This window comes from Sylvia atricapilla, chromosome Z (assembly GCF_009819655.1).
Source record: "Sylvia atricapilla isolate bSylAtr1 chromosome Z, bSylAtr1.pri, whole genome shotgun sequence".
NCBI classification, from domain to species: domain Eukaryota; kingdom Metazoa; phylum Chordata; class Aves; order Passeriformes; family Sylviidae; genus Sylvia; species Sylvia atricapilla.
Window position 1 is genome coordinate 6,590,055 of NC_089174.1, and position 10,797 is coordinate 6,600,851.

Genomic DNA, 10,797 nt, shown 5'->3' on the forward strand with positions numbered 1-10,797 from the left:
AGCAGCACCTGGGCTTGGGGGTGGGCTCCTTTGCTTTTCCCACTCCAGCAGGTGATGGATTCTCTGTTTCACTGCCATTTCCACGAGCAGTCAGCCTGGTTTCGGGATGGCAGAGCCTGAGCTCGGGGCAGGGAGTGGATGTAGGGTACTGAGAGAGGTTTTGTTTCAAAACCACCTTGCACCCCAAATCTTGTTTTGCTTCTGCCATGCTCCGTGTGCATTGCCACTGGCACCCATCCCATTATCCATGACTCCAGGAGCATTCCTGGGGCGTGGGATGGGAATTGAGGGTACCTTTACCACCAAGGAAGTGACAGTCTCTGAGTTCTGCTGCTCTCAGAGGGAAAACTCTGGCTGGACCTTCCAATCCTGCTGTGGCTGAGGCCAACAAAAATCATGGAGGTCTTGGAGCTGGGTGTCAAATCACAAAGCAATTATTTTACAGCACAAAATAAGATTTTAAAATTGTATTTTTCTCTTGTATTGATTATATTTTTTTCTTTACTTACATTTGTATCTTATAAGAATTGGAACTTCTCAGTTTATCTAAATTTGTTCTCCATGACCTTGTAGGAGCTCCTCAGGGAGAACCAGCTGAGGTCTTTCTGATCTGCATTGCCTGTCTTTAATAGAAATAATTCCTAGGGAGAGGTTATCTGTCTGCTCTCCACATGGCTGGGGCTCTCCCAGGGGAAAGGAGTGTGCCTGGAAAGGGGAAGGAGATGCAGGTCCATGGATGCAACTCCTGGCATCAGCAGGGCTCACGTGGAGCCAGGGATAAAGCCCTGCTGCTGACACCAGCTGAGGGCTAAAAACTGCTGGATTTCCTTGCCCTGTGTGCCTGCAGCAGGGAATTCTCTTTGAAAACAAAACAAACAAAAATCCCTGAAAAAGGAGCAGGGCTGGGCGATGGCGTGGCAGCATCTGCCGGGAAGGACGTGCTGGCTGTGCAGGGATGAGGCTTTGGCTGTTCCCTGGAATGCTGAGCGCCCTCCCAGTGCTGGACGCTGCCATGGCATCCACGCAGAATTCCAAAACCCTCTCCCCTGTGCTCTGAACAGAACCCTGGAGCATGGGAGGGGTGGTGGACACACCTGGGGCTGTCACATGGTGCTGTCCCACCACACCCCAAGCTCGGGATTTTGCAGGGTGTTGCTGGCTGAGCACATGAATCAAAAAAATTGGATTGGGGTCTGATGAAATCATGGTTGTCTGGAAAACGGCTCCCTGGCTTGGAGAACCACTCCCTGGCTCGCCTGGGTTTGAAGCAGCAAAATTTGCTTTCAGTGTGTTGGAGCTGTGCTCAGGATTGGAGGAGTTGGTGTTTGTTCCTTTGCCAGGGACAGCACTTCCCCTCTCCAGCACGAGGTGGGTGGGTGGAGGAGCTGCCCCTTGCCAGTGGTGGTGCCAAAAATCAGGAGAGGCTCGATGGTGAGGGCTCCACAGAGGCTGAGTGGTTTTCCAGAGGCAAAGTCACTTTGAGGCTGGACTGGGAGCATGTGGTCATGCAGGGAGGATAAAGGTATTTTTAGCAAGGAGAAAAGCAGCTCTCCTCCCTCCCCGTGGGGCTCTAAAAAGTGTCGTGCAAGGGACAGCTTGGATACTCCCGAGTACTGCGTAATTTTAGGGATATGTAAGTGTAGGTTTAGACGGGATCTTGGGGAGAAAATGTTCCCTGTGAGGGTGGGGAGGCCCTGGCACAGGGTGCTCAGAGCAGCTGTGGCTGCCCCTGGATCCCTAGAAGTGTCCAAGGCCAGGCTGGATGGGGCTTGGAGCAACCTGGGATAGTGGGAGGTGTCCCTGCCCATGGCAGGGGTGGGAAGAGCTTTGAGGTCCTTTCCAACCCAAACCACTCCATGATGATCCTATGACTGATAAAACAGGAGGCTGGCAGGCCTTGGAAGAGCAGGAAGCATCAGTTCATACTGGAAAAGGATGTTTCTTAAGGGATTGATTTACAGATAACCCAGCAAAATCCTTGCTATCCAGAGTGTCCAGCCCAGGAAGGGATTTTTCTGCTGTACTTCCCATGCCTGAGGCAGGAACAGCCTGAGGGAGGGTTTGATGTCGAGTCTCCATGTGATATTAGTGAGAGTTTTGGGTTTGCTTTTTCCTGTTCTCTGTTTGGAAGGGGCAGGCTGTGTTACAGAAATGTCAGAAAAGCAATCTGAAAACAAACGGGCAAACTCCCAGTGGGACCTGGAGCTCCTGGGAAACCTGGAGCTGGTGCTGCCAGTAAAGTTGGAGCCACAATCCAGGATTTGGCTGTTGCTCAGGGGGGCTTATAAATGACCTGTCTGTGGTCATTCAGGACCACCTGGATGTCCAGCCCAGCTCCTCGGGGTTGTGCCATCCCCAAAACACCCGAGAAAAGCCACAGTCCTGGTGAAGATCCTGCTGGTGTGGCTTGTCCTGTCTGTGGGAGCTGCCTGGAGCCTGTCCTGGCATCGGTGAGGTTTTCTTGGGTTTCCTGTTTTGCCTCCACACTCTGCTGGGTTCGGGCCATCTGAAACAGCATTTTTCCAGCCCTGAAAGCTCTTCCCCCCCCCCACCTCCGCCCCAAGCAAACAAGGAAAACATGGCCTTTTGTTATTTATATTTTTTGTGAGAAGGAGGAGGAGGAGGAGATTTGGGACAGAATGAGCCCCAGGGCAGCGGCTTTTCTGCCTGCTCCTGGAGTTTTCTGCCTGTCTCTGGCACACTTTCGGAACCAAAGCAAATTCCTCCTGTTTGTCGGCATCTCCCATCTCGTCTCCCCCATCCAGCCTCAGCACCCATTCCATGCTTCCCAGAAATGCTGCATGGGGTAGAAATGTGCATCCAATCATGGGAAAAGCTGTTTTCTATCAATCCCTCTCTGCCTATGTTTACTGAAAATATTCCCTGGATGTTTTTTGGGAGGAGGAGACCTCAGAACCCCTGCGCTGGCCACTCTTCAAGGTTTCTCTGAGCCTGGGGTGTCCCCCCAAACAGTGTCACTGCTCTGAAAGAAGATGTGGGGCATAATGAGAATATTTCCAAGCATTTAAAATAATACTCCTGAAGCTCAAATACACATTGGGATAATTTTATTTCCTCAGAGTTTGAAGCTTTCAGGGTGTACTGGAGCCAGTTTTGTAAATTTCCTCATTACCCAATGAGGGTTGGGATGGGTTTTGGTGTTCAAAGCAAAACTGAAGGTTTGGATAAAGACCTTCACCTGCAACTACACATGTCAGCAACATGACAAATAACACAAGACTCCCAATAACAACGCAAGAGACACCAATGACAAGTCCCTGTTTTTGCACCTCACACCAGAGCTCTGTGAGTTCATGTGCCCTGGGAGATGTCACATCTCCCTCTTTGCTTGTGACATATTTATCATAATTTGTCTTCTAAATATTGATCCCCATAATCATAACGAGCACCTGCAGCTCCCAGGAGCCAGGTGGATCCTTCTGCTCAGCTCTGGGTGCCTTTTCCAGCAGCGTGAGCTGAGCTCAGTTTGTTTGAACCCTCCCTTGTAACACTGATGAGATATAGGTTAATACTCTCTGCTTGGTTACAGCCTTGCAGTCCAGATTAGGCTGGATTGGACCCGGGTGATGGATTTTTGTAGTGGAAAAAGGTTCAGTTTACATGAAGATTATGAACTGTCCTGATCCCCGTGTAAGCATAGCAGATGCTGCAGATGATGGTGGCTGTAGGATCAGGGCTAAAAGCCCCAGAGCTGTGCCAAGGCTGAGCCTCTCACTCACAAGTCAGCGTTCAGAAGGATCCCCAAATACGCAGAAGCACTGAAACACCTGAAATGAGGCACCTGAACTCGCAGCAGTTCACCACAGGAGAAACTTTGGCATCAACAATGGCTTTTGAGGGGATGAAAGACAACAGTCCCCACCAGCAGCAACACAGCCAGCAAATCTTTCGGCATCACAATGTCCTTATGGATCAGGCCTGGCATCTGCAGCACACAAGGACAATCCCAGACGGATTTGGAGAGTAGAGCAATCCTCATTGCAGTTCTGAGAAGCCGCTGCATGGACAGGGCTGGCTGAGGCTCACGAGATGGACTCCAGCAGCAGCTCGTCGGGTGGCACGGCGGGGATGTCCATGGTGTTGATCTGGCCGAAGAACTTGGGGAGAGACCAGAACTTGAGGCGAGGGAGATTCCTCTTCCTGAGGCGGATGTCGTGGGCCGTGTCAGTGCCGGAGGCGCTGCTCCGGCGGGGAGGGAGCCGGGCTCTCAGGGCCACGCAGCCGTGGCGCAGCAGCTGCGCCTGGAACTCGGAGGTCATGAAGTAGTAGAGGACAGGGTCCAGGCAGCAGTTGAGGCTGGCCAGGCACAGGGAGATGGGGTGGAAGCGCAGCGTGCTCCGGTGCAGGGCGCAGTCCCGGATGACGTTCTCGATCACCATCATGAAGAAGGGGAAGTTGATGTGGTAGGGGGTGAAGCAGATGAAGAAGACGGCGGCGCACATGAGGACCATCCTCAGGGCCTTCCGCTTCTCGCCGGCGTCCTGCAGCGCCGTGGGGCCCTCCCGCAGGGAATGCCACATCCTCCACGTGCACCAGGCGATGGTGCCAAAGGGGATGACGAAGCCGAACAGCTCCGCCACCGTCACCAGCGCGATGGCGGCCCCCGGGCTGAGCTGCTTCACGCCCAGGTCCGAGAAGCAGCTGTTGATGGAGTTGGACAAGGCTGGGCTCCTGACGATGATGAGGGGCAGGCAGGCAGCCCCCACCAAGAGCCAGACCAGGGCGCTGATGGCCACGTCGTAGCGGCGCTTCCAGCCCTTGGCTCGGAAGGGGTGCAGCAGGAACAGGTACCGCTGGATGCTGATGCAGCTGAGGAAGCAGATGCTGGCGTACATGTTGAGGTACTTCAGGTAGAAGCACACCTGGCACAGGAAGCTCCCGAAGGGCCAGGTGTGGTTGATGTAGTAGTAGGTCCGCAGGGGCAGCGAGAGGACGTGGGCCAGGTCGGCCACGGCCAGGTTGATCATGAAGATGACGGCTTTGCTCTTCCTGCTGAGGAAGCGGCACAGGACCCACAGGGCAGCGCTGTTGGCCAGCAGCCCCGGGATGAAGATGAGAGTGTAGGTGGTGGCGTAGAGGGTGGACTGGAAGGACATCTGGGGGTCGGAACAGTTCCCAGAGGACACGTTGCTCTCCATCCTGGCGGGGTCTCTTCACTCACGGGGCTGTCACGGCAGGGGGAGGCGTTCTGGAGTGAGTAAAAAGATGATATAAAGTCAAAATCTCTCTCCATGGAATGTGTGTTTTAGGACAGAAGTGTCAGTTGTGGGTAAGTGTGTGTACAAGTAAATGCGTGTGGTGGGAAGGGTGACCCCTCTCCCAGGGAATGATTCCAGGCATCTTCCACCCTCTCCTTGCAGAGATGCTCTGCTGTATCTCGTGAGATGCCCACATTACACTCAATACCCTGAGGTCTGTAACATCCATCTCCTGATTGCCAGAGAGCTGCTGCAGCTCCCCAGGTTTTCCAGGACCACTTTTTTTTCGTCAAGTTTTCCATCACACTCTGTCAAATTGCTGCTCTTCATCAACAAGCAATTTCAGCTGGACTGTCAATAAACAGGGACTTGAAATGGATTCAGGCACCGTCTTTGCAGATCCATGCGGGGATCTGATGTGAATCAGCAGCAAAGGCAATAATTAACATCCCCAGGCAGCTGAGGCCAGGGGAGCGCTGCAGACAGATCCATCAGCTCTGGCTCCAGAGTTAAGGCTGGATTCATAAGTTAATAACTGGTCAAACACACGCCAGTTGCTCTGCTGGTCCTGCTAACTCAATTCTGGCACTCCAGGCACATGGTGCAGTTATCTTGCAGGAGCAGCAGGAATTATCTTTCAGCAACTGCTCAGGACATGCAGGGAGATAAATACAACTCCCTTCGAGTTAAAGTAGAAATTCCTCTCCTCCATTTACCCATCCCAGCTCACTCAGTGCTGAGGGGATTTATTAGCAGGTCATGGGGAGTTCAGGTGCTCCTGCTGCCCTCTGGAGAGGTGATGGATTTTGCCATTCATAAGCAGATCCCATGGGGAGGAATCTGTTCTTTTGGGAAGAGGGGATTTGACTGCAGCATCATCTGTAATGAACAGTGGGATTTTCCCCTTGGGAAGCGGAGCCTGTGAGAGGTGACCAGACTGCTCTGCTCTTGCCTGCCTGGAGCTGGGGCTGGCAGAGCCTTCAGCACCTCCTGTCACTGTCACCCAGCCCCTCATCAGCAGTAATTAAGTAAAAAGCAGCCACAGTGCTGTTTCCCAGAGCCTGGTGTTTGTCACAGGGATGGATTTCCAGGAGCAAATCCATGCCAATGCTTCAAGGTACAGGAAGAAGTCTCCTCTACCCTGCTCCTCCTCACCTGGGCAGCTTTTTTGGTGAGGTAACCACATTTTCGGGTTCAGGAGGAAATTAACATTTTAGAAATTTTATTTTTCTATGTAGAAGTAGATAAATACGTAAAACACAGCCCCAGTCTCTCAGCTGGCTGCCCCTCACCCTCACCTCTGATGGAGCAGCATCAGTGCTCACACCCCGCTTTCCAAAAGGAGCCTTTCCCAATCTGCCTTCTTGCTTTTCCTTGTTTTTCCAGTGGAACTGGGGCTGCTGAGTGAGGGCGCCTCTCGGTTGCCGACTGTGCCAGAGGTTTGTGATTGCCCCAGAGAGTTGGGCAAGGCAGGGGAGAGGGGAAATCTGTTCTGAGGGAGCACTGGGAAACAGCTTCTTGGTCCCTGCAGTATCCCTGTGCTCCTCACCTGCTCAAAAATCTATAAGAGACTTTGTGCCCTTTGCACTCAGTCTGTTTAATGCAGGGAAAGGGGTTGCAGGACTTGTCTTCACATCCCTGCAGAAAACACCGATGGAAAACTGCCAGGGGAGTGTGGAGAATGCAGCTGTTCCCACCTCCTGTCACAGCTGTCCAGTGACAGAGGTGGCACTTGGTGTGGGCTCATGGAAAGGGTCACAGAGCCCCCAGTGTCCCTGCCACACAGCTCAGCCCAAATCCCACACCTCTTCCACAGGGAGCCTCCCTGCTGTTTTTCTCCATGTTTTTGACTTTCCCTGGAGCACAGGAGTGCCTGTTCCTGGCGGGAGGGATGGGTGACACTCCCGATGCCCACAGCTTTGGGTTGGCAGCATTTTGGGGACACTGGCAGGAAAGCAGCAGTGATCCCCACCTGGGCTGGGGTCAGGCCAGGCTTGTTCACTACAATTCTTTGGAAGGTAGAGTTATAAATTTTTTGTTGTTTTCCAGTTTTCCCTTTGACTCGTGTCCCTCCAGCTTCCCCTGCTTTGCTGGTGGTGCTCCTGCGAGCTCTGCCCAGAGTTTCATTCAGTGCCTTTATAAATCTTCTATAAAATGTTCCTGCCGTTCTTTGATTATTTTCCCATTTCATCTAGGATTTAAACACAGGCAGGAGCAGGGAGTGTTGGGTTGTTTTTTGGTGGTTTTTTTGGGTTTGGTTTTTTCTTTTGTTTTGTTTTGGGTTTTTGGCCAAGCTGAGTTTTAATCAGCTGAAATTCCAGAAGGGAGCCAAATATCAGTGCCCAAGGAGTCGGAGCACTGACTGTGGATGCAGCCCCGCCATTCATTAAACATCAAATAACTCCGCAATTAATTAAGAGGCCAATGCAGCTCTTGGTGCACCCGGGGCTGATTTTTCCAGTGTTCCTGGAGGCGAATGCGGCTGTCAGTGCTGGAAACCGCCCGGCCCCTGTGAATCAGCCCGTGCCCCACCCAGCCCCACACCACCGGGGTGTTCCTGCATTTACTGCTCCCGATCCATTGGCAAACTCGCCCTCATCTTTTCCATAGGCTGCTTGGATAACTCAGGCTAAAGCTGAACTCCAGGCATGGCTGGGGAGACCCATCCGAGCTCAGGGATGGGGGCAGAGCTGCCTCCCTTCAGCGCTGGGATGCTGGAGGGAAAAGCAGGCTTGGGAAAATAATAATAATAAATAAATTTAAAAAAAAAAAAAGGCTTGAAATGAAGTCTTGGTTTAAGTAGTGAAGTTATCTGGCACTGAGGCTGTGGAGCTACAATTTTGTTTGTTTAATCTAGGCGCTGATAGGAAATGCGTAAATAGAGCCGGTCGGTTACGGCAGCCTCTATCAGACGGGACAAAACTGAGGTTTTTTTGGCTAAAACAGCTGCTCCGCACGTCCAACCCCACACCACAATCTGCCCCAGGCACCAGCTCCCCTCACCCACCCCGGGGGAAAGATCTGTGGGCGTAGCAGAAGCGGCTGAGGATGTTGCAGCAGCTCCGATACCATCTCTTGAAGAACCACAGAGCAGTGGTGAAGTCGGTAAAGTTGGCAGTTTCAGTCTCCTGAAGAAAAGAGCAGAAATGCCACTCACCTTCCCGTGCTTCCCATGCTCCGGGGGTGTCATAGCCGTGCTAGCGAGCAGGAGCAGCCAGCGTCCTGCTTTTATTTCCCACTGGTTTTCTCAGCAGTCCCAGCGCCTCCTCGCTTGACTTCCACATGTTTTCGGAGGGCTGGAATCCTGCCGGCATCTGCAGCCCTGGTCCGGTGGCTGCAGAAACAGGAAATCCTGTATTTTGTTTCTCTTCTCCGCACCAAACGTGTGCAGTTAATGACGTTAAAGCCGCTGGGAAGGCGATGACGTCCTTTGGTGCCAGTGCCCCGGGATGGACACCACGGATTTCTGTCCCCTCTGCGCACAGGGGCTGTGGGAGGGCACGGTGCCCTTCCCTCCGGCTGCTCCTGCTCCTCTCCACGGTCACTTTGCCTGGGAAGAGCTGTAAAAATGCAGGAGCAGCCTCCCAATGAGCGCTCGCTGAAGGAAAACCGAGTGCTCTGCCAGTGTAAGTTACTGGAAGGGAGTAATTTTTCCTCCTTTTTTTTTTTTTTTTTTTTTTTTTTTTTTTTTTTTTTTTTTTTTTTTGGAAGCTCGGTTAGCCTCAGACTATCAAGGCTGCAGGGTAAAGCCGGAGGGTTTGGGCTTTATTCCTGAAATAATGTGATGGCTTAAGGTGGAGATTTTCCCAAAACACTGTTGTTTAAAAAACCCATAATATGCATCATTCCCAGTCTTCTTCAATTCCTCTAATCCCCTTCCATCTTTAATTCCCTTCTCATATATATATATATATATATATATATATATGTGTGCACATATAGAGAGTTTTTATCTGGTTTTCTTCCTGCTGAGCATGACCTCCTTTCTGCATGGCGGAAGCAGTGGTGTAACTCCATGGTGTGACTCCTTCTGAGCTGCCTCTTTTCCAGCTGAGCAGTTTTACCTGATATCCAGGGTCACAGCTCGTGGCCCAGGGCTAGTACAGATAATTTAGCTGTTGGCAACTTTCCCTTCCTGGAGGTGATGTAAAAATAGAAATATTCTTACCCTATCTTTTGTAAGTGGTTCTGCAACCTCACAAAATTAATGGGAACAGAACTGTGGAAGAGAAATGAAAGGAGGAAGATCTTATAAACTTTAGTTACCAGCTCAGGGGCTGGGATCAGGATTGCACCAGAGCTCTGCCACTCACTCAGCTGCCAGGTCTCCTTGTGCCAAGAAATCATGGAATCTGAGAGGATTTGGATGGTGGACCTTAAGGACTCTCTGATTGCAATACCTCCTGCCATGGGCAGGGGCACCTCCCACTCTCCCAGGTTGTTCCAAGCCATGTCCAGCCTTGGACACTTCCAGGAATGGGGCAGCCAGAGCTTCTCTGGGCACCCTAAATCCCCACGGTTCTCATCTCAGAGGATTCTGATTCAAAAATAACTGTTTGTCACTCCCAGTTTTCTTCCTGTACATCTCTTCCAGCAGCTGGTGCAAATCCTGGGAAGAAGGAGCAGTGCTCATCTGGTTGTGAAGCGTTCAGAGACCACAGAAGGGAGGCTGGCACTGTGCCCTGTCCCTCTCCAGAGGGCAGAGGTTAATCCCAAAGTGAAGGGGCTGTTTTATCAGGATATCCTGCCTGGGACATCCTATTTCTGTGTCTGTAGCAGCATATCCAGCCATCCCTGAGCCCTATTTTTAGGTGTTTGTTTCCAGCTGTGCTGCTGGGGAAGGAGAGATCAGTGGATGTCAAACCCAAGAGAGGGCTTTGTAACCAAGCTGAGCTGTTCCTCTGCTCCTTGTATTTTTGGAGAACTTTTGCAGAAGATCACAACATTCCTGGCCATGAAAATCTGAGGGATTGACAAACCTCAGGCCTCATCCTTCAACACACACAGATCAACCCCTCCATTCTTCTTTCCACTTGAGCACGTTTTTGTTTAGCATTTCTGTTTCTCTGGCTCATCCCTAACTCTAACACGCCTTTCACACTTGGCAACATTCTGCTTTCAAAGGCAGAAGACACAAAGGAACTTTTAAAATAACTTTTTTAGAATAACTGTGAGGCTTTATCTAAGGTCTCCAGATAAAGGTTTTTTCTCCTGCAGCCTGGTATCCTGTGGGCAGGGGGCCAAATGCAGATGATCAGCATCTCTCAAGCACTCAGCATTGAGAATATCTGACAGGATGCACCTGAAGGATGTATGAAAAGCAGGGGGAGGAGGAGGTTTGTTCACACAAAGCAGCTTCACCCTTGTGCAGGGAGCTGAGCAGGGCTGGGTGAGCCCCCAGCTCATTGTCCCTCTTGCTGTCACACAGAGCTCTCTGCAGCCACAGCATTTTGAGACACTCTGATTCATTTTACAGCAAGTAATTGTCAATGCCTCCCTTACTTTTTGGGGTAAGGCTTTGTCTAATCCACAAACCCAGCATTTTTAGTTAAAACACACCAGTCACCCCCAAAATCTT

At 51.4% G+C, this 10,797-nt stretch overlaps 1 protein-coding gene across 1 annotated transcript; it reads right to left on the reverse strand.

Moving 5' to 3' along the window:
- Nucleotides 1-3,051: 3,051 nt before the first annotated feature.
- Nucleotides 3,052-8,826, reverse strand: LOC136373836 (putative P2Y purinoceptor 10). The gene is made up of 2 exons (XM_066338851.1): nt 8,377-8,826; nt 3,052-5,209 (listed from the first exon to the last, which is right to left on the reverse strand). The coding sequence occupies exon 2, from the start codon at nt 5,157-5,159 to the stop codon at nt 4,044-4,046; it is 1,116 nt and encodes a 371-aa protein (XP_066194948.1). The 5' UTR covers nt 5,160-5,209; nt 8,377-8,826; the 3' UTR covers nt 3,052-4,043.
- Nucleotides 8,827-10,797: the final 1,971 nt, after the last annotated feature.